Here is a 23,996-nt window from a genome sequence, read left to right as displayed (position 1 = left end):
CCTTTTTTTTTCTGCCTTAAATAAATGTATTACTTTCCGCTTTTGGCTGGTGGAAGAAACCAAAGCTGTGTTTAATTTTGCCACTGCAGACGTTACCTGACACTAAAAATACGATAAAATTGATATGGAAGCCACATAAATCAAGTTTTGTTTTCAGCCTAAATCATTAGGTTCCGTTACGAAAAAAAAGTAATTTCGGTTTTTGCACCAGAAAGCTCCCTACCTGAAGGGAACAGCGAACAATGGCGATAATTACCGCCACCAGCGGTGACAGGCGTCAGCCCCTCCCAGGACCAAGCACTGCCGCTGCGACTGGACACGCCGACGGTTTGGGGGACACATGTCCGTCCACGCGATCCGGTTGGATGCGCGCGGGAGTGGCCGACGCGGCGGGTCATCCGGCAGCCAAACCGGTTCTCGGGGCGGAGACGCATGCGGGGACGCGTGCTTTTCCGCTCATGTGTAGAATTGCGGCATGAGAGTTGACAAAGGCCGCGCGGCCTTTGGCCCCGACGGAGGTCTCGCGCCCCCTCCGCAAAGGCCTGGAAGAAGGGGGTGAACCGTCGGAGAAAGGCTACCAAGACGAGTCGACCGGTGGAGGCCGCGCCGGTCGGTAGACCGGCCGTTCCTAGCTAGCTGGCGCTTGCGGGAGACGACACGTTGAGTTGTCGTCTTGAGTTGAGTTGTTCGCTTGGAGATCAAAATTCAGTTCTGAAAATGTTCCCAAGCACAGTGCAATTACTATACTTTTTCATCAGACGGAGCCGAAAATTCCCAAAATTAAAAAAAAAAATTGGCGCAGCTTGAACTGGTGGTGCAAGGTTGGAGAAACAGCAGAGCTGGTGGTCGAGCTTGTCCCCACACTGACAGCGGATCCCAGGAGACAGGAAGCAGCCGGACCCCAGCAGCGCAAAGCCGTTTTGAACGGCACTGTAAAGTATATACCACTAAAGTATGTGCAATGTTTTATTCAGTAGCAATCGTCATCCATTTCATAGTAGTCTTACGACGGCACAGCCGCGTGGGGCAAATCGGTAGACCTCCACTTCTTCGTCAGCTGGTCCGGTGGTCCTCTCCACGTGTGGAGTGCGAAGGGATGGCTTGACAGATTCATCGTCATCGTCTTCGGAGCGGCAGAACCGTGGCGCGCCGGTCGTTTTCACGCCGACGATGAAGGCGGGAGTTCCCGGGAGTTCCTCATGTGGCGTAAGCCCACGCGCAAGCCTGGATGATGTCGAGCGCTCGCCGCGAGGCACGCGCTCACGTGCGCTCGGCTACGCCAGACGCATTTGTGTCGGCCTAAACAGCTCTGCTGTTAAAAAACGCCAGATATCCAGGGGAAAATTGCCACGTGCGATACACCCAAAAATGAACCTTCCGCTGACGCAGGAAGCCGTAGCAATTTCACAGCAATCAGCTGATTCAGATTTTCACCGCATGTTGCTGTCATATCTACACGTACTTCTGCAGGTTCCTTTGTTGTTGGAGTGTGTGGCCTTTATGGCTGCGTTAACAATGAATCGGGGTGTCGAACCGGAACCAAACCGACCGGCATTTTTCCCGGAACTGAACCCAAACTGCTAATACTTAAGCCCGCTGAACTCGGACCAGAACTGAACTAAAAAACATTAAGAACGGTTACCGGTTCACGTCGAAACGGTTCTGCATAACGGTTCTACATATTCTACATACTACATAAAACTTCGCTTTATTCGAAATATAGGCACCTCGTAAGCCTACAATTTTGTTCACAGGTAAATATTGCTGCCAACCAAGACATGGCAAAAACCACGTGACGTACTAGGAGCAGCCTCTTTAGTAACGCCAGGAGCACCCAGTAACCAGCAGTACGCTGTCTCAGCGCCATTCTAAAAAAAAAAAAAAATCGTGCAGCTTGCATTAGTGGCGCAAGGCGGGAGAAACAGCAGAGCCACGGCGGCCCCTCTCCCTTCGTCGGATACCCGGCTGTTGCACCTCACATGGGTTTCCAAACTTGCCGCTGAAAGTTTTCCATGCAGGACTGGCAGGACCGGATCGTCTTTTCCGCCACCCTTCACATCTTTACCAAAGTGGACCGCGTTACCCGAGCAACCGTGCACGGACGTCCTTGGGATATCCGAAATACAGCCCAACATCCACAGCCCAGTTTAATTGGATGGCCACTGTACGTTCATGTTTGGTTGTACATTTTCGGACGTACAGTGGACTTGCACAAACGGATGTACAAGTCCGAATGACACCCGACAGTGGACGTACAAAGTTACTACGAAGCATTAAATAATGGCTTGATGGAATATAAAAGCAAAAACGAAAAAGCTACTTTGCTTTTCAATTAAAAAAGATTTTGTACATCAACACCCTGACTTGTATATTATAAGTTTTATCCGCACATTTCTAAAATTAAGCCTAACTTTTTTTACTTTTCTGGAGCACCTCACTAACTCCGTTGATCTCTTTGGGGAAGGATATATAGAAATTGAGAACTGCTAACGAAACGTGTCGCGCAAGTTCGGTGTCCATGTATGCCTATCTGTTTGGTAGTATTCCTTGTAGGAACATAACCTTCTCGTTATGTGATTCTCGAAATGTGTGCTGAACATTCAAAATACATTTAATTTCAGACGTCAGACTGGACGTACTTAAGTGTTAAATCCGGATGTCCCAGAGACGTACATGGTACGTCCATCGACCCAGAAATGGACGTCCTACGGATGACCGCTAGAGTCGCAAGGGACGTACGGTGGTTGCTTGGGTAGCACGCGCTAGAGCCTAGAACCCGCGGCAACCGGCTTCGCGAACTCGACGTCTGTAGCGCGAACGCACGTGAGCTGGCGAGAACAGCACGCGAGAGACCACGCCTTGAACGCTGGGCCGAGTTGAGTCACTCTTGGAGAGAGAGAGAGTGAGAGAGAGAGAGAGAGAGAGAGAGAGAGAGAGAGAGAGAGAGAGAGAGAGAGAGAGAGAGAGAGAGAGAGAGAGAGAGAGAGACTTTTATTGTTGCCCGGTAAGGGGTTGGGAGTAGGAGAGGTACGAGTCCCCGCCCATTCCCCCTCAGCCACCAGCCAGGAGTCCTTGGTCCCTAGCCGGCAATGGCTTCGGCCATCCGGACTACTTGCAGCTGTACGTAATCTTCCGAGCTGAACAAGGCTGTCCCCCACTAGCCGAGTATTCGCGAAGGTTGAGCTGGCCGACACCGGGCGCTCCTCACGAGGGGCATGCTCACGTGCGCTTGGTCTTAGTTAATTTTTTTTTTTTTCTGGTAATGCTCGACTGCGGAACTAAAAGATTAACAGCTCTGCTGTTATACACGGGAGAGCGAAAATATGAAAGGAGAAAAAAGTAAAACGAATTGTTTAAACAGCATTAATTCAAAATAAACCAGTTCGAGATAGCTTGTGTGTACTGGACTTGCCTGTTTTGCTAATTTTTGCTTTTCTTAGGGGCGTTTCAAAGTGGCCTCCAGTGCTGATATTCATGGCGAGGGGTAAAGGTGGACGATTTAGTGAGGCAAATTGAAAATGTGAGAGTGAGGCCAGGAGGATCGAGAGGAAGAGAAGGGAATCGAGAGGATAGAAAGGAGGACAGCAATAGGAGGGGAGAGGGTCAGAGGCGAAAGGTAAAGGAGATCGGGGAGGGTAAAGGGGGAGGGAGAGAGGCAGATAACAAGGGAGAGGAGTGTAGAAGGACAAGTACAGAAAGGCTGAGGGAAGAGAGAGGACAAGAAAGTAGGATTGAGTCAGGGGTAGAAAAGGCAGGAGGGGAGGTGAATGGGAGCTGTACAGCATCAGGGGTAGGAGGGGGAGAAGGCGCTATATAGCAACTGAATGGCTTCCACACCTGCACTTGGTGGTGTCTGCTATTCCACTGGCAGCTGAACCACCCCATCTCGTTTAGGCTGTTTAATGTCTCGCTCTTATATTAATGTTTTGCCTGCAAATAGTCCGTATGCAGTATTTTGATTGCATGTGCAATAAAATATTAATCCGCGAACAACAAGCCCATAATAGCAGCTGCTAGCACAGCATGTTTGTCAAGCACAAATCGCTGCAGAGTGGGAATAACAAATGTGAAAGCCTACACTGCACAAGACTCTTATAGAATTTTTCTCGACAGAAGTGGCGATGTGTTCGCAGTGCAGAGGGGGCAAAAAAAAGATCCATTTTAATGCCAAATCTGAGAAAAACATTTTCCGTGGAATGAGATTGTGGTGTTGTTTTCGATGGAGATAAATAAACACCTGTGCACTGCGCGACATCAGCACTTGTCATGCACTTCACAATCATTTTATGGATTGCTGCAGTGGAGTGCACGGGCCGAAACACTTCCCGCAACTTGGCTGAAATTTAGTGCACACAGGAAGACTGCACTATGTAAAGGGCAACTCCACCCCTAACCTTGGAAGCCTTTTTTCGGAAAAAAAAAGTAAGCCAAGGCAATACTTCGTAAATCTATGTATTAAACTATGGTAAAAACCCACACCAGCCACGAAGTAATGGGCCAAGACCCAGTAGTTACAATTTCCATTTCAGTAATAGAGGGGTATAGGTTCATTCCAATTACTCAATCTTAATTTTTAATGTATATGCAGAAAAAGTACATATACGCATACTTGAAAAAGTCAAAGGTGGGTTGTGATCTGCTAAACCAAATTAAATTCTTCCTCCAGTACAACTTACACAAGTGCTCCCCATATCAAACAGCCCCGCCTCATTCAGCCCACAATTACTACTACTTCAAGATCAAATGAACTCAAAGTACAAGCAGGACATTCATGCACAAAAAAGAGGCGTTTGAAAATGATTCCACAAAATTTTTACTTCAAAGCAAAAATAAAAATAAAACGCTACTATCAAAACCAGAGATTCAGGAAGACAGCTTTGGTGCAAAGCCTTGCGTTTTCCTTTATCAGAGGTGTCCCGATTACGCTGGTACCAAGGGGTCAGTCTTGCAGGTGTTTCCTTTTTTAAATGCATTTACTAGGAACTCAAGGGTGTGCATGTCTTTGCTGGCAACAAAAAGACACCTGGGCTAGTAGCACATACATCACAGAACACAAGTGGAGCAGCTACACAACTACACACACAGCCTTGGCTAATTTTCTTGACTAACGCAGCTCTGAATGCACGCCTAGTCTTCTGCCCCAGACGTCTCGAGGATGGTGTCAAATGCAAATGGCACAAACATGTAGCCCTCTCCTCTGTAGAACTTGCTCTGGAATTCCACCCTGCATGGTTCAAAAGAGCAGTGTTGAAGCAATCAATGCAACATGTGCACAAAAAAACAGCAAAATTAGATCAAGCTGTACACTACAGCCAACTTATTACGAAGCCTGCGACTAAATGCATTCTATGTGAACTTGTTTCAGGTTCCCCTTATCAGGTCATAGGTGTGTGTCACATGTGCAGGAGCCGTGTACACTAGTAGCATGAATGCATTTAAAAATCAATAGCCAGCACTCTGTGACTGCCAATGAAATGCAGATGTAATTAATAAAGGCACAATACAGCGCCGGCTGAAGATGGTTCTTGGCTCCAGCTGCTGTCCAGCGGCTGTCCTTGTGGTTACTTCCTTCTGTCTTCGTCTGAATTCGCGCTGGTTTCATCCAAGAATAATTAACTAGCCCAGCTTGCAACCCTCCTCCAGCTGCTAGTGAGTTTTGCTCATTGGGTACCATGTGTCACAGGGGCTCTGAATGCACTATTTCACTAGGAAATTTTCATGGAGAATTCATTCTTTCTAAGGCCCTTTGGACACAAGTGAGCATGTTTGTTGGGTACTTCTATATGTCGCGCACCAGACATCTCACACTAGCCGCTTTCACTGCTGCCTGAAGTCACAAAGGCTGCATCCTTGAAAAACTTTACCAAACATCTCGGATGTCCCGTGCCGTGACACAACAAAGACAATAAAGAGTACCTGGGAATGTGATGCCACGCTTCATGGTAGGAATTTTTTTTTTCTTATTTTTTTTTCTCCCAAAGTCACCACATGACGCAATGCAGACAGTTTTGGCCTCGAAATTTCGTCCCCCCCCCCCCCCAAAACAACTGACTCAGCAGACGCACATTTTCCATGGCGAGCCACCTTGAAAAGAAGGGAGCGAAAGAGTGTTTTACCAGTGCAGACGCAGGGCGTGGAGAAAGGCGGACAGTCCCTCCATGATGAGCAGCACGGCCACCGTGAGGAACGCCCAGCCCGCAAAGGTCATGTACATGATGAAGCCGCCTACCACGCTGATGGGCATCAGGCCGTTCTTCAGCACCATGTTCCACAGCACCTCCGACAGCTCTGCAACAGTTGCGCGAAGGACTCAACACGGGGCCATCGGGACAACCTTTGTGTGCGATATAGAAACCTGTCCCCATCACCGCCGGAACCCACCTATTGCGTAAAAGGACCTGGTAGCTACAATTAAGTCTTCAACCTCCACCAGCAACCACTCCTTGAAACATCGAAGTTTACTCGTATAACGTCATGCACTCACTCCCTAATGTTGCCGAGTTGACTCAGGTTGAAAAAAATTATTGGGGGAGTTTCACCATCTATTGGCAAGCTATAAAAATTGTTTGGCAATTTCGCAGCAAGACTGCAATTTCGTTTTTTCTGCAGCAGCAACCACCTCCAATCTAACATGAAAAACGCCCTTAGCCTGCCACCACTACCTTTGCTTTACCCCACAGCAATAACTGAACCACCTGAGAAAAACGGTCCAATGGCAGTAGAAGTACCCGTCAAGAAAATTAGAGTTGTACAAATCGGGCATTCCACAAGCTTTACAGCATCTTTAACGAGGCTTCATAAATGCTCGTGCGTCCAGAAACTTGTGCCTGTGCAGAAACCCCTCTCTTACTGGCAGCCTGTTTTCTAGCCAATGACTGGCTGCGAGCTCCACTAAAGGGTTAGAGTAGGGGTGTGCGAATATTCGAAACTTCGAATATTCGATTCGAATTTTTTGGTATTCGATTCGATTCGAACGACACTTTTATTGTTCGGAATATTCGAACCACCCAAAACTAAAAAAAAAAAAAAAAAAAAAAAAAAATTCAGAGCGTGTCTGTATTGGTGTTTGTTTACAGTGGACTCTCGTTGATACGATTCTGGGGGTGCGAATTTCGGGATGATACGAATTTCCGAAAAGTCCCGGCGAAATTGCATCGTTTGCAATGGGAAAAATTTAGGCTGTTACGAACGGACCTGCGCGGCCCGGCGGAAGGTACGAACGAGCCGGCGAGGCACCCGACTGCTGAACGAGCAAGTGACGGCTCTCGCTCCCCTGTTTGTCACTCTTTCTCCAGAAACGGCCGGGCTGTTGTTTTCTGCTCGCGAAAACGCTTTGCGCACGCCCAACGCGCTGACACCGCCGCGAAACCACCCCCACGCTGCGCGCGGCGCGGCCGGCGACGTCAACATGGCGTCGGCTCGAGCCGCGAAGTGGCGCGGGCGCTCGAGCGACCGCTTCTAACCACTCTTTAAAATGCGGCTCAAGGGAGACACGAAGTTGCTTGTGCGGTAAAGGAGCTGATAATTCATGCGATAACTGTACTATAAAACATCATCCGCGCTGCTAGTGAAAGCGCCCATAAAATATTTGCCGGGGTGCTAAGCCTAACTGTCTCTGGCGGAGCCAAGGCGGCTGTCTCGATCTCATCGCAAGTAGTCAGGCTCCTCCATTCTGCCGTGGCGTTCTGTGGTACGCGTCATTTTCTGACCGAGGTAGGCGCTACCGCGGGCGCGAAATCGTCGATGTGGGCGTGAAAATACAGCACTCGCAGAGCCGAGGCGAGCGAATCGCGTGTAAAACTGCACCATGCGGTTCACGCTTGGCTCCTCCTTACACCGTGGTTGCGGCGTGTAGCGAGCTTGGGCTTGGGCACACCGAGTGAGGAGACGAGCGTGAAGCTTTATGTGCTCCAGAAAGGACTGCTTTGCGACACGGGGGTTAGAAAAAGCAGAAAAATCACAAATTTCTTCACGCGAAAGTAGGAAAAGAAATAAACGAAAACTTTTTTCAGCGCTAAATTTTTTGGTCTGTGTTGGTTCATACGAATTTCGGATGATACGAATATTTTTCGCAGTCCCGCGAGATTAGTATAATCACGATTTTACTGTATCAGCGTGCGGCAATGTGCACGGGCTCGGGCATGCCAGCTACTAGTGTCTCAAGTGCGCGGCTGTTTTCGATATCTGGTAAAGTGGTGACGAGCAGGAGGTTGTCACTGCTCCCCGAACATGTCGAGCAGTTAACCTTTCTCCATGTTAACATTTAAGTGAGTGCAGACCTTAACCTGTTGAGTGCAAAGGTATTGTGTAATTCCTAATTATACTTTGTGTGATTTGTTGAGCACTAAAGTTGCTGTTTTTGTGTCTCTAGATGGTGAAAACTTTAATTTTACAAAAAACCATAAGTATTCGTATTCGAAAAATATTCGAAAAATATTCGATTCGATTCGAACTTTGTTTTTATTATTCGAATTCGCTTCGAAATTAAAAAATTTATATTCGCACACCCCTAGGTTAGAGCGTTAGTGGCGACACCAACTCACGGGCATGAGCCAGGCTGAGGGCCCACAGTCGGAGGTAGGAGGCAGTGTGCGACACCGAGCCGAGGCAGTACTCAATCGTGTGGATGGTCTGGTTGATGAAGGTGTCGCCAAAGTTGAACTCGCCCGAGTCGTCACCGTGGCCACCGTGGCCTCCACCACCACCAGAGGGGGCAGCCTTGGGTGGCTCCGCCACAGCGTTGGTCGCCGCACCGTCCTCCGCATCCTTGTAGCCCGGCATGTCGGGCCGAACTGAGCTGCCGGCACCAGCCTGCAGAGGGAGAGAGAAACTTTGCAGGCCTAACATTCCGCCCCTCGAAAGAATTGGCGAGGACATAGAATGTGGGCATATGCAGCCCACACGTGTGTGCATACATGTATGCAATGTAATAAATGGATGTGTGTAATAGGTACACGTTTGTAATACACGCATATGTAATGTTTTCACATGCACATATATGTATGTTCATACGTATGTACACACACATGCTTGTTCACAAATGCAAGACTTCAGTGCTGAGGCCTCACTGCTTCCAAGCTCACCCTTGAGGAAACTTACAGGCTGCTGGTTAAGAGGGAAAGTGTCCTCCACGAGGAAAACAAAAGATGCCTCAATGCGAGTCTACGTATCCACCTCAGTTGGGAAAAACTCCGGTGCACTTCATCACCATTTCTTATTTTGAATTGATCTTGGAAAGAGGCTTCTATTCCAAACTTGGCACAGAAGGCTCCAGTTCACAGCAGAACTGAAACAATAGTGAAGGTTGTTCCTGGTCCGCTTCTTCACCCAATGTGGGTGGCTCCGGTTGGCAACCACTGACTAAAGCCACCACCAAGATTGTAGCCAGGCCCCTAGTTCCATTTTATTGTACGATTTGAATGCTAACAAGCACTTAACACACCGATAGCTATGTTTTTAGCGTTTCCTCTTTGTATCACTCTTTAAATTGAGTAGCACGAAATTTGAAGGCTTTCCAGTATGTCTTGAACTTTTTCAGTTAGAAAAAACACATTTTGAGGGTGGAACAGAGCTGAGTGATTTACCAAAGGCTATTTATATTAGGTTGACCAAGGCTGTATTTTGTTTTCATGGCTTCTTTAATTCATTCATCCCAGCCCGGCTCCTTTGTAGCAGGAGTAGCTACAGAAATTAGAGTTTGGCTATACTTGGGTACAACTTGAGAACAACGGAAGTCGCCCCTGCGCCTCGGCCCTGCACTGGTTGGTCTTCCGCGCGGCACGTGCAGTGCCTTACTGCGAGTATTTTGAACGTGACACAAGTTGTTTCCATGATTTTCCAGACTTAGAGCGAATTCCATTGGGTGAACAGGAGCAAGTGCAGCGAGCAGCCAGAGCAGCACACGGGAGTAACGGGGATGTGTGCTTCCGTTCCGCGAATGAAACATTCGCGCTGCTCCGGGAGCAGTGAAAAGAGGGGGAGGGCCTGATGTCAAGAGTCATGTGACCAAACTTTTCCCACTCTCGCTTCCCGGAGCATTTGGCGCGCTCGTGTTGTCCGCACGCTGCTCCTCGCCAGTTTTGCCAGATACGTGCCGGTGGTTTTGTGTCTGCCTTCCGCATGGCGACGAATGAAGAAGCCGAGCGGATGTTCATGTCCCTGATACAGTCACCATCGTATCTTCCAAAAATTAGCTGCGAACGATAACAGCATCCGCCTCCTTTTCCAGATACGACTCTACCTTCGGTCGCTGCTCCGGCGGGGTGAACAGGTGCTCGAACATAAGCTCATGCAATGTCAAATCGTCGTCGTCGTCGTCGTCGCTGCTGCTGCTGCTGTCCAATGATGAGTTTGCGCTTGAATCTGAGGTGCTTTCATCATTTAAAAGTAGCGGCATCGTCCAGACGGCCGCGCTTAGCTGCTGCCGTACGCACTGAGCGCCTATCGCGGCTGCTGTATTCCGCCATTTTTCCTCCGCCACCCGGGGATAAAACCAGAAATGACGTAAAAGAGGTTATGTGACTTCCTCGGCGTTCCCTGTTACTCCGCCGCTGGCGACGGAGCACCGAGAATTGCTCTCAGCACCAAAAAAGTGCTCCTCCTCGACCAATGAAACACAACGCCCCTGCTCCTGCCCGACCACTGGAAGACGCGAGAACTAGCGAGAGCACTTTGGGTGCAGTTAGAAGTGCTCCTGTTCACCCAATGGAAAGCGCTATTAATCTGGTTATAATTTTTGCAACAACAACAACAAAAAAAAAAAAAAAGAAACTAGGTTAGAGAAAGCAGACAATGCGATACGTTAAGCGCAATCTCTTTTAAAAACACTCGTGCGTGTTGACGTCCAGGTCCGTCACTTCAGTGGAGTGACACACCACATGAGCTACTGCCGTTCTAAACTTGCACACGAGTATAGTCCGATGCAGATTTTACCCGATACAAATTTGCTTAAAAAAATCATGCTTTTGTCATACTATACATACATATAAAAAAAAAAGTTATGAGAGGGAATTTCTTTAGCTATCCACCAGATGGCTTTACTCATCTTACAAACACCTTGAACGCAATGAAACTGGGCCCTTAAACTGTCGCCTAACAGGACCGTTCTTAAACAGGCGTGGAAATGGAAGAGTTGAGCCCCAAACTGATCTCGTGCGAGCAAATGCACCCCCAACATACATTCTACGGCAAAATGCTGGAACTTGTAACATGCCAGCAGGCGAAGCAGCTCACTCGTGTGCCAGCAGGCGGCTGTGGTACGTACCTGGGCGTTGGAATGGGGTGCAGCGAGCGCAGCCTGCTTGTGCTTGTGGCGCAGGTAGAAGGGCTTGGCGAGCAGGATCCACGGGATGCACACCACAGCCAGGATCACCAGGAAGGACTGCAGCCCTTGCTGCAAGCAGAGCGACAGCAGCAGGAACGGCAGTAATTGTCACAACACAGAACTGAACAACAATTGACCCCACACTAGAGTGGTGTAAGGGTGACAGAACATCCATAGAAGGCCCACACAATGCACCTGACAAAAGGGGGGAAAAACACAAAAGTAAGGATGTTACCATATTTCTAGTGGTTTACAGCAACCAAAAACAGGAAGGAATGGTCAAGAAATCTTATCTCACTGTGCTAATGCCTTTGCCTGGAAACGAAGGCTCATGTCAAATCAGCACTGAATACGCCTCGAGCGCGGCCTGTAGGGGCGCCACTGAAACCCCCCTAGCGGCCCGTTTCGAAAGCAGGCGCGGGAGTCGGCGTCCGGCTCCCAAGGGCCACCGCTGCTTTTGCGGCACGTCCACGACAGATTTACCGTGTGCGGGTGTTTGAAATCCATGTTTATGTGAAGCAGTCACTCTATTCGCAAATGAGGCGTGTTTACGAGAGTGTAAATGTTTGTGACGCGATCTTAGTGTGGTATATTCGGTCTGTATAAGCGCCAGCGGCGCGGAATCGGCGTGTGATGGAGCCGACTGTATAAAAAAAATTATATATTTTTACCTGAATTTACTAGCAGTGTCTCCGTAACCACTGGTTCCTCAGATGTTCATGCTGCGGCTATACACAACGATTTAAATTGTTTTTGTGCGCTTACAGAATCAGCGGGGGACTCATAACTGACAGCACGCCAGTTACGTTTGCCAATATTATACCTCAGATATTGATCACCACCATTTACAAGCCAGTCTGTGTTAATTTCGGGAATATTCAACAAAAGTACAATAGACAATGCATAATTATACTCGGGGATCAGCACACGACAAAGTCGTCTTGTCGTGAGGTGAGCGCCCGCAAACATTCATCTGCTCCTCTGCGAGCAGCGCTGAGACGGGCTTAGAATATAATCCGCGTCCGCGACTAATGCTTCTTCGAAATATCGCCATATGGCACAGGGAGCCAGCAGAATAAAGCGTAAACTGAAATCAGAGGGCCTTATCACATACCACTGTCTTCCTACGACACCTTTCATCGCTTGTTGAACAGCTAGCCTACCCTGTATACTTCCAAAAATGTGGCCGCCGTATGATCAGCTGTTCGTTGAAGTAGAAAAACAAAAGGAAAGTAAACGCGAGAACTAAAACGTTCATTGCTTGCTTCCGCTCCGCATTTGTACACAGCGTCCGTCCCCCCCTGCCGATGTCTCGCAAAATAGCAGTGCATTTCGCGTATAGTTGGTCTAGTGAACCCTACCTGGCTTAAGTTTCGACGAACGTCTTTAGCAAGTCAGAAGCTGCACTTTTTTTTTTTATTTCCGTTAGAGAATTATGTTTCTTAATTCCGCACTTGCACAGCCTGTATTTTTCCGTCGTTTGATTAACTTGTCTTGGCGTGTGTGGGCACATATTTAACGATGCACAGCTAGGCTTAGAATATACTTAACATTTTCGCATCGTTTATATGCTTATAAAAGGCATAAGTTATAGTCCGGGATTGGGTAATCACATCCCCGAAACATATTTTTCTGCGACGTATATATTCGAAGCGAAGCCGCATTCGTTGTCCACGCTGCAAAATGAAGCCAACCTCTCATTGTGCCAGTATCAGGTCTAAACGAGGCGACAGTAAAATTCATTTGTGCCTGATGTTTTGGAGGTGACAGGGGTGATATGTTGCTACCGTCGCCGACGCCCGGAAGAGCGGCGACAAAGCACGCAGCACCGCGTCTCCGCGTAGCTCTTGCAGGCGATCGCGTACTCTACGAAGACACAGCTGCTTTTTAAGTGACCTAAACGTACTCTTTGAATATAGACGTCAACATAAGTTTTTTTCAGGGCGCGGAAAGGCGAAAAGAAGCGAAACAGAACCTAAACACTGCACGCGGCCCTATCAGCCACGCAGCGCAAATCCCGTCAACGCCGCGGAGGAGCGGCGGCAGGCGGCGCAGCGATCGCGAAGCTCGAGGCGTATAAACTGAGGCTACACCTCGGCAGTGAGGTGCACCATACCGGAGGGCTGCGAGTACCCAAGGACAATCAGCAAGCACTGAAATCCTGTATGCACAGGCATTTTTTGTTTTCTGCCTCCATCAGAAAACAGCCATGGCAGCTGGGGATCAAACCCATGTCATCATGCCGACATCTCAGCCACGGAATCACCGTGGTGGGTACAAAGGCTTGAGTCAGAAATTTGCTTAAAGGCAAAACCACAAGACACCTCACCACGGAAGCAGCCAGCTGCCTGGAGCTATTTCCTGAATCCCCTATGAGGTAATTAAGACCACCTTTTCAATTAGGTGGCCAGACCTTTGCGCTGCATTTAATGCTTAGGCCTGCTCAGCTGCCTTGGAAAAGGAGGGGAAGATTTTCTTACTGATGAAAAAAAAAGAAAAAAACATGTTAGGCAGATGAAGGCAGATTTGCAGCTGCTAATATGCTTACTATACGGTACACGCTAACCTAATTGATTGATTGTGGGGGTTTAACGCGCCGACGCAACGCAGGCGATGAGGCGCGCCGTAGTGGAGGGCTCCGGATTAATTTTGACCACCTGGGGATCTTTAACGTGCGCCGAAATCCCGTACACACGGGCGTTTTTGCTTTTCGCCTCCATCAGAAAAGCGGCCGTCGCGGCCGAGAAACGAACCCGCGACCTCGTGCTCAGCAGCACAACGCCTTAGCCACTGAGCCACTGCGGCGGGTACACGCTAACCTACATCAACAACGTATGACAGTGAAAAGCACGTGGGTGTGCTGCCCTACACAGCTATGCAGCCACCAGCTTAACACAAGCACCACGGGAAGTCCCAATTTCTGGCTTCAATGCCTAGACAGAAACTAATTTGCCAATCTCATTTGCAGCTGTACTGTGCAGTGTAACCCAGGTAATTCCTTACACAACTTATTTAGCAGAATCTAGACATCTCACCCGAGCACACAAAATTTTCATGTTCACCCTTTTCATGGTTACTACCGTATTTTCCTGTCTATAAGTCGCACCTTTGTATAAGTCGCACCCCCCTCAAAATGACAGTTTTTCCGAAAAAAACGTATATAAGTCGCACCGGTGTATAAGACGCACCGGTATACAAGACGCACTTGTTAATTAGGTAAACTCATAGTGAATCAGATCGTTAGAAAGTGCGGCGAAAGTACATGGTTGCTGCAGCCGCCGCCTGTGAATGCACCCCTCGGTAAGGAGGGCTAGACATGCATATACCGTCCAAAGTCTAGCCAGAACTAACTTCTCAAAAATGGTTTATTGATACACACAGATGGCGTGTACTTAGACGGTGTTTAGACAAAACCATCGAAGCCTTCTTCCGCAGACTTGCTAACAAATAATTCAGCAACTTCAAGTGGGAATTCCGCCAGCGTATCGCTATCGCCCTCCGATTCACTGATGTCTTCTTCGCCAACATCGTCACCACTCGCGGACCGGGTTACTCTGGCCTTTATCAACCCGGCTACAACTGTTTTTGTAGAAATGGAGTCCCTAGAGTTGGAGACCCACTTGGCCACCTCTCCAAACGTCGCGCGGGTCTTGCGTGCTGTCGTAAATCCGCGCAATAAAGGTGTCATGGCGAACAGAAGTGACGCGAACGGAAGCAGCCCGAAATTCGAAACTTATCAGCAAGCTGTTATTTTAAAAATTAGCAGCACGGTTACCTCCTTCAGAGTAACTTTGTAATAATTTATAAGCTGCATGTTGTTTTTGCAACCCAGTTTGATGTTACTTTCAATTTATTCTGAAATGTAGTTACTGCGCATGGCAGAAAGTGATGCGCAGTTGTTTCAGGCCATTATGATTGTTTTTGACTAGAAAAGTTGCAAATTCTCTGGTTTAACGTTCTGAAGCGACATATGGGCTATGAGAAACGCCGTAGCGGTGGGCTTCGTATTCATTTAGACCATAGAGCTGTGTCTCAACGTGCGCTGGCCAGGCGTGGCCGCCGCGAACCGGATTTATTCCATACATAAGTCGCACCGGTGGATAAGACGCACCAACGAAAATGTCAGAAAAAAACCGCGACTTATACACCGGAAAATACGGTACTGGCTTTTTGTTTGTTCGCACACAGGTTGTACAGGCTAAAAATGCTAGCCAATCACTGAATTCACTTTTTAGTGAATTCACAAAAAAGCTAAACAGCACTCTCCAACAGACGTTTCCAGTCAAAAAGACGCGCCAATAAGCCGGAAAGCTTCAGAACCCGGCCTGCACATTCTGTACTTTATTCTGGTAAGCTTATAAGACAATGTTTACGATTAACATCATTAATACATACGCAAAAAACAGACCCGGCATTTGCACAGAGCCCATCGCCAGCATTACTTTTGCAGGGGCCCCCTCCCACGCACCTGTCCATTGTAAAACTGTGCCTGGTAGCAGGGCTCGGTCGGGTAGGAGAAGAGGAACATGTTGATGAGGGTGATGAGCAGGCTGGGCGCGCAGTACGTGTCCCTGCCAAAGTTGATGGTCCACTTGGCCAAGATGATAATCACCAGGTAGCCAAAGATGGCGCACAGGAACAGCAGCTGGGGCACAAACTCACACCACACGTTGGCCATGTTGCGGAAGAACCTGTAGCCAAGGAGAACACGCAGTTCAACGGGCACACTTGCTACCGCCAACACGAAGACAAACAGAGACAAAGGCTGAGATGAGACTCTGCAAACAAACTGTGCCACTCTTGCCCTGAAGTAAATCCACTGCTGCACTGACTTCATTTCATTCAGCAGCTTTTCTGAGGATAACGCCCCTTCTACTTGAAAAAGTAGACCGCTGGCGCTCCGACGCATGCATGTCTACAGGATTTTAAAGCTATCCTAGAACATGGACAGCTCAACTAGCACAAAAATGCTCACAAAGAAAACAAAACTCATTACACTGAACATGTGACTTGAAGCTCAAGATGAGCAAGCCAGCTGCCTAGGTGACTGTACAATGAAAAATTAAATGGTCAATTCAAAAAAGGCTCCGCTAGTGGCACTCCTTTATGTGGGCTCAGGACAGGGTGCCTGACAATAAATTAGACGCACACATAACTTACTGTGACCAGGTCAACGTTTCAAGATCATTGTTATGAAAAGGCACAAATAAAGGTGCCGCTCACCGATGATTCCAGAGGCTGAGGAAAACCCCGAACAGCATCTGGGTCACGCCCAGGACAATGGACATCTTCATCTTGTACGAGTTGGTGAATGGAATCTTGTTGGTAGCCAGCTGCCATGCCTGTCAAAAGAAATAGGAAGAAAAGAAAATGAACAGATGCATCTCGCATTACACAATGCGAGCCCGTGCACGGAAGCTTGGGACTCACCGGATCCACGCCAAATGGATACGGCACGCCCATGAAGTTGTCCACTGGGTCCAGCTGCTCATGCTCAAGGTAGTCGGCTCTGTAGAAAGAACAAAGCGAGTTTAGACACATCCTCGCCTCACCTTTGTCTCACCAATCTGGTCCCAAGAGGGCAGGCACCACTCAGACAGTGGGAAAAAACATGATGGATATGCAGCTACACATGCATCTTGAAACTTCAACCAGACTGCATGATCATCACTGTTGTGCAATGCATTAAAAATATATATTTTTCTATTTTGTAGCTCCTCATAAGCCATATATAAAGCATCCTCTAAACTCCACTGTCCCTCACAAATCTCAATAGGTAAAACTAGAAATTTTCAGGCAGGCTTTCACGCCAGTAAGCAATTACAAGGCAAGAAAGAAAGCAGGAACAAAGCAACCAGCTCTTTTGGTAAACCACAAAATGAAACAAGGTTAACCTGAATTTGTAAACTGGTCTGCAACTCAGGTTTGTATATGACAGGCAAATGCATAGATCAACGTAGACTAAGGGAAACACGCGAGTCAAAAAAGGAAGCTCACTTTTTGGTGACGAACCAGGAAGAGCCAAAGATGTTGAAGGACTTGGAAAAGGTGTCATTGTAGATCAGGCCAGTGTAGATGCTGAACACCCCCATGAGCAGGATGATGTAGCGGCCACCAAAGAACGTGTTCCAGATCTGTTTCAGTTGGAAACAAAAGCGAGGAGGCAAAATGGTGCGATCAAAGCAAAAGCAGAGAACGTGAAGGGCACCGTATGCTGTTACAATAAGTGTACAGTTGTTCTACAAGTAGTGGCACAAAACTATTTATTCCTCAGAGCTGCCACAACAGGCAGAGAGGCCCCACATCTGCCTAATAACTAGCAATTATGTTTCAACAATTGCATCCATAAAAGCCACAATATGATGCATACATTTAAGCAGCAAACCAGGAAAAGCATGGTTTTAGTTACACTGCAAGCTACATATAAGGCTGGCACAAGGCTCTGTACGTGAACCTTTATACATATCCACCTACACAGCAAGACGAAAAAAGACCAGCAAAACTTTAATGGTGCCAAGGAGCATGCCTTTCCTCATCTAATTACGCAAATGCAATGCACGAGTACAATCACACCGGTACACCATTACGAACGTTAGTGCACTAAGAGAGTAACATATAAGTCATAATATAGGCGGTTCCCCACCCCCCCCCCTCCGAAAAAAATGAGTGTGAACACTGCCCCTCCTCTTATACAGCAGTCAAGGCAAGATTGTAAATTCTAACTTGGCAGCCATGACAGCGCAAGCCTCCCATTGCATGAACCTAGATGAGATATGAGCACGGCAGAGTTCTCCTCAGCATGACAATTTCTCCTGGTTCTCAATAATCCTCACGTTTTATCTGTGTATGCATTTGCTTTAGGCCGCCAGCACTTCGGGACAAGGGCTGGAAGTAGGCAGCAGTTCACTGCTGCATTCACGATGTATGTACTTACCAAACTGTTCAACTGGCAAATCGAGCCGTCTCCCATTAGAAGCCATCTATCGGTGCAAGCGCCTAATGAAATCACATACGTGTCGTAGTAGTTGCAGACATCGCACACTAAAGCCTGCCTCATCAGATCACCCCTCTTTGGTGCACACGAAAAGGCCGGCCACCGGTCTATGCGCCCTTCCTCCACTGCGGCACCCACCTCGTTGTCCGACTTCTGGGCCAGCAGGGCCTTCTCCTTGAGCACCATCCAGAGGGCAAACAGGAACATCAGCGTGCCGTGGCCCGCATCCCCAAACATCACCGCAAACAGGAACGGGAAGGTGATGATGGTGAACGGGGCTACACCACAAGGGAACACGGGTGAAAAGTGTCAGTCTTACTGATTGCTAGTCCGGTAGTCGTACCCTGCACTTGGAACTATACACTCACAAATCAAGCAAATTACTCGCCTGGAGTATGTCACATCACTAGTCTGGCGTACAAGAAAGCAAATTATAGTAGCGTAAGTGCAGATTACAAAGGGGCGACCAACACGGTAGGATTTGAAGCGCCTTCTCTGACAACCGCAGCCGGTGCACGAACGAAGAAGCGAGCAGCGGCGAAAGATGCGGCAAACTCGAAACTAAAGTGTGGCAAACTGTTCGCATGGTGACGCAGTGAAACATCCCCCTCGCGAGGGGCACGATCAAATGCAGAGCATTTCCGGGGGCGCACGACGTTAAGTAGTTTGCGTTACGTTAATGTTGCTGCACTTGTGGCAACTGCTGACGAGAGAGCGCTCGTCAGCAGTAAAATTGGCAGCCTCGGCGCACGTTGAGTCCGAGAGAGGGGAGAGAGTGTCCTTGAAACGTGCCTGGGCGCACTATCGAATGTCGATCGCGCCGATAGCGAAACGTCTGAGCCGGGCATGTCGAGGCGAGCGATGCGGACTACTACGGACGCCTAGAACGGGTGACATCATGAGTTAAAGAAATGCTCTGCATTTAAAAAAGGGACGACAGCTTTACTCTCTTCCTCCTCTCAGCGACAAGCCAGTGGTTATAAAACTTTAACAAGGCCAAGCCTGGGGTTCACTAAGACCTACATCCTTCAGTGTGTTAACGCAAGGCACCACCGCTATGCCCCCGTCCCGTACCTGGATTGACCTCTCTGTAGCTGGGCACGGCGTAAGCATCCACAATGTTTTGAAAGCCCACGGTGAAGCGGTTGGTCCGGTTGTACGTGGGCGGGGTCTCCTTGGTGTCCATGCGGTTCAAAATTGACGGCACGGTGTTGCCGCCACGGTCCTGGAAAAAGAAAACCAAAAAAGAGCGCACTCACAATGAGGAGTGGCAGGGGCAATACACATCCACACACCCCTTCAGTGTTTCATTCGCCAAAACTCACCTAAGTTTCCTTTTTCTTTTTTTTTCCCTGGCAGAAGTAGTCATAGTAGTAGTAGTGTTAGTAGACTTAATGACACGCATGACTATTTTTTGGCCAATTATCAAACCTTCCATCGTACTGTAAAGTAAACTCCAGCAGGAGCCAAGAGATGCCAGACTCTTATGACCAGGTCACAACTGCCGAGCAAACACTACAGCCATTAGCATTTAAACCACAGTGAACATTTTGTGAGACCATACAAGTGTTCCTAGATTGGCAGTGCTTGACAGTGAGTACCATCGATTACTGGGCTTGTGCAATCTGAAACGCAGTTTGCAGAACCAAGAAACCTGATCTAGATTAGTGAAAGCCTCATGAGGCAGAACTTACAACATCAGAAGTAAGAGAATTAAAAAAAAAAGTCGCATCAAATTGCTGAAAAAACTGGCTGAGCGAGACCAGCTTGAACCAGATGACCAGAAGACCACTAACCGTGCCTCGGTGCAGGGCCATCTGGATCTTCTCGAGGTCAGAGACGGCGCACCAGCACTCAGCAATGAGGCACTTCTGGGTGACGTCTAGGTTGAACAGGTTGAGTGCGTGGTAGATGGCCTTGATCTTGCGCACCTTGACAAACCAGTTCTTGATGTTCTTGGCAGCAGCCACCAGCACACGGTGACGGTGGTCTTGCGTCTGGCCCAAGACCTGCAAGGCACGTGTTACCGGTTCCTTATTGGGCATCCCCAAGGTCACCACGGATCACCAAATTGAAGAATATCGAGTCCTACATATCAACACCCAACACCGGGCACTTGTTATATCAGCAGTCTCCACAGCTGTGGTGCTTGGAGGACACCTTATGGTTAGTGGCACGAGCCACTTCTATACTGCTACATGTTTCCTCATTACTGCTAGGCCAGCCTTAACTAACCAAAGTACGGCACACACAGTAGAATCATGAAGCGAAAGCTTTCGCACAAGTGAACAAGAGGAGTTCTTATTGCGAGAACAGCAACAGCTTAATCAGCCAGAACACTGGGCAATACTACAAGTGTCTGCACAAATGAACTGCTGCAATAGAATTTATAGTATGGTCTTGCCGGAAGAAATGCAGACATCGAACTAAGAGGTGCAACTTCTAACCGCATCATGCCTTGTTCAAAAATCCAGATGTCAAGGTGTTAATCACAAAAATTACAGCGATACACCTCTGTAAAGGTGTACCACCACGTACTGGCGAATAGAGTACCAAAAATCGGCAACAGGGGAAGCACCCTTTTCCACCAAAGAACTCTAACACGCTACCACAATCAAGTGATTTGCAAGATAGGACAGAAAGCCCAGAAACTTTCCTCAATTGCTGCAAATGGTAAACCCCTGTTATGCAGCTCTTTCCTACTTTGCAGCCCAGGGGAGCCCAACCAGGATCACACAGTAGCTGGGCCTTGCTGCAGTGTTAATCAAGCCGTGGCTGCTTAGAAGCACAGCAAAGTGCAGAATGCGTTACAAGCAGCTCTCGGGCACTACACAGCTGCCCGCCTGCAAGCTTAAAGCTCACAAAGGACTTCAAGTTTCCCCTGTCACCTGTGCACCGCTCTTGTGGCCAGTGCTAAGCAAGACCGGCATGGCGATTAACTCTTTCGGGACTGCTCCATAGGCCATCGATCACATATGATCGATGGTTTCGTGAGCCTGCAGAATACAAATTTTCGCTGATGGAACACCTAGCGACATCTAGGAGATAGTTTGAAAACAGGAGTTTTCTTTTTTGCGAAGTTTCTTTTTTTATCGCCAGGCGGCAACGCATCATATGTTTTATTCTGACAGGCAGTGGTTTCGAATGTAAACAAACATGGAGTCATACTCGCGCGAGCGCGATAAGAAATCCGCCTCGTCTCGTCTCTCATATCTTCGCCTTCTACTGTGGATTTTAATGATGAGTGGCAGTGAAGAGTCGGAATGCGGCTTTAGAGATCGGATTTCAGCTTGAGTGAGGATTCGGGTGTCGATCAGCCTGGAACATCAAATCGCGCTCAAAGGTGGGTGTTGGTTTCAGTTTCAATTGGCTCTGGAGTAGGTGTGCGCCTCGAAATATGTTCTGGCTGGTTTAAATTTGTTCGCTAGGGTGTTAACTACCTATGGTGGTGATCTCCTGCCACCAGTGCAGAAACGGATCAAGTTTTCGCCGAGACGAGAGCCCGGCGTGTACCTGGGTGACGACGTAGCCATGGCCCTCGTGCCAAAGAGATCACAGACAAAACAAAAAAACCAGTTACACCTAGCCGCATCAAACTTTTGTGATGAAGAAACAGAGCATTGTGTTAGGTTTTGTATATCCTGAAATAATTTTAGTCTTTTTTAATATTTTTATATTTACACTTCTTTCTATCTTTTTCTGTAGCTTTTTACGAAGTTCTTACTTTCAGATTTTTTCGTGGTTTTATCGTCAGTGTTGAAGTAAAACTTGGTGTTGTATGTCAAAGAACATATAATTAGCTGCATTTTGGTATGTGCTAAGGCAGGGTGGTGCCTTTGCTTTACGTAATAAAAAATTTGTACCGAGATCTCCCTTTTTCATCACTTTTTCCTGCGGTCCCGAAAGAGTTCAACTGCACAGTGAGAGGGGGGGGGGGATGACATGCACGCACCGTGTTAAGATCCTCGATGCGGGTCATCACTCCAATGGACATCTCCCTACGGTCTGTTGGTGTCTCGGGGCACGGGTAGAGTGTGGCACGGAACCTAGAAAAGAAAGGAGGAGGAAACAAAGCTTGTCGAGAGAGAAAAGTGGCCAGAGAGAGCAGAACATGGCCAGAAATGCCACCTACAAAAAAAGGTGGGGTGCTGCATTTGTCCGCTTATTCTATAGGCCCTACTTTCCCTCAATTCTAATGGTGACAGTGAAGGGCGTGTACACCCTTTGCAAAAATTTTCTAGGCCAATCCTAAGCCTTCTAGCCCACAAAGAACTCAAAAATCAAGCTTCACCTTTAACTGTGACAAAATTATTTTACGACAGTAAAAAAGAAATGTGTTTTCTCAAGCTTTCCAGCGTAAAACGTGTAAGTTTCGCTTGGGACATAAGCCTGTACATTAAATTTTTAGCGACCGCGCGTTTTTTGACTTGGCCTAGAAAATTTTGACAAATACTGTACTTCAAGACGTGACTTCAGGCAGATTAGTTTTGTAGCAGCTGCAGAATATTTTTTAAAAGGTCACTACACTTTGACATTTATTATTGGGTGCATAATCAGGGATAGAAACGAATTTCAAACTTTTTTACCGTGCCAGGTATGCATACTGAATATGTAACTAAAGAAATGCAACCTAATTTACATACAAAGGTGCGCTGCAACAATAGAAACAGTGGCTAAACTGCTTACATGACTAGAAAAACAAAAAACACTGTGCCATCCACTCGCTGTTGTCACTTGAATCATTACAACTACCTCAAACCAGCACTGCTTGAAAATTCCTTGCTTTTTTAATACGATGTTCAGAGCCATCGGGAAGTAAACAGTCAATTCTCATTCTCCTGCGAAGAATATAAAAATCATTGCACACTCCAAGATTATTCTCCCTCTAATTTTGCAGTGAATTCATATGATTAGTCAGGCACTGATAGCAAGTGCACATCTCTAGCTTTTATCTAAAAAGGCCCGAGGGACACAAACGAGAGTCAGGCCAGGTGAGAGCTATTTGCTATGGGGCTCTACCTACAAATGTACTGTCCTCCTAGCACAAGAAGCTGCCTACCCTTCGCAGATCTTCTTCACCCTCGTCTTGAGCTGCTCTCCTTGGAAGAAGATGATGAAGACAGTCTTGTACACCTGGTCACCCTGGAGGATACGAATAAAAACCCGTATCAAAGAACTGCAGTCCTCATTTGCAGGATAAACAAAGGGGATTATCACTTCTCATTTTCCTAGATGACACCCCATGACACTGCTGCACGCGGTTCTGCTCAACAGCCCACTCATCCACAACTCTAACAGTCACTCGTTTCCACTTCGCAGTAACACCAACAGTGCAGCAGTCTGCCACTGCTGTCTCCGATGATGGGGAATAGTGATGCGTGTATTATGCACAGGAAGATGTTGGAACAGAAGCAGGCACACATTGTCTTACTTACTTCACGACAAGAGAGCAAACGTCCACAGAAGGGGAATCGACGGGGAGATGCAGGGACACTTACGGTGACCGGGTCCTCCAGTGGGGTCTCGATGGCCGCCTGGCGAAGGAAGACGTTCCCACGGCACACCCGCCACAGCATGCGCTCGAAGGATGGCAGCCGCTCCCGCAGCACCACTCCAGCCACAAACCTAGCTCCCCCACCCCAGGGACAAACAAGGCCGGGCACCGACGCCCCGCACACA

The 23,996-nt window shown here is 47.9% G+C and overlaps 1 protein-coding gene across 3 annotated transcripts in view; it reads right to left on the bottom strand.

The window, feature by feature from the left end:
• Positions 1-4,795: 4,795 nt before the first annotated feature.
• Positions 4,796-23,996, bottom strand: part of Vha100-1 (V-type ATPase subunit a family protein Vha100-1) — a 34,768-nt gene continuing 15,567 nt past the window's right edge. For all 3 annotated transcript variants that reach the window (XM_077706808.1, XM_077706810.1, XM_077706809.1), the window contains exons 6-19: positions 23,816-23,942; positions 23,377-23,459; positions 22,270-22,363; positions 20,114-20,326; positions 19,392-19,542; positions 18,456-18,595; positions 17,321-17,457; positions 16,754-16,832; positions 16,547-16,665; positions 15,792-16,014; positions 11,264-11,392; positions 8,544-8,811; positions 6,117-6,288; positions 4,796-5,224 (exon numbers count right to left, since the gene is read on the bottom strand). In XM_077706808.1, coding sequence (XP_077562934.1) covers positions 5,128-5,224; positions 6,117-6,288; positions 8,544-8,811; positions 11,264-11,392; positions 15,792-16,014; positions 16,547-16,665; positions 16,754-16,832; positions 17,321-17,457; positions 18,456-18,595; positions 19,392-19,542; positions 20,114-20,326; positions 22,270-22,363; positions 23,377-23,459; positions 23,816-23,942 — 2,032 coding nt within the window. In that variant the 3' untranslated portion in view covers positions 4,796-5,127. The remainder of the gene's footprint in view (positions 5,225-6,116; positions 6,289-8,543; positions 8,812-11,263; positions 11,393-15,791; positions 16,015-16,546; positions 16,666-16,753; positions 16,833-17,320; positions 17,458-18,455; positions 18,596-19,391; positions 19,543-20,113; positions 20,327-22,269; positions 22,364-23,376; positions 23,460-23,815; positions 23,943-23,996) is intronic.

This window comes from Haemaphysalis longicornis, unplaced genomic scaffold (assembly GCF_048455015.1).
Source record: "Haemaphysalis longicornis isolate Haplotype H1 unplaced genomic scaffold, Haemaphysalis longicornis Haplotype H1 scaffold_4, whole genome shotgun sequence".
Lineage (NCBI taxonomy): Eukaryota > Metazoa > Arthropoda > Arachnida > Ixodida > Ixodidae > Haemaphysalis > Haemaphysalis longicornis.
This window is presented reverse-complemented; position numbering and strand designations above follow the sequence as displayed.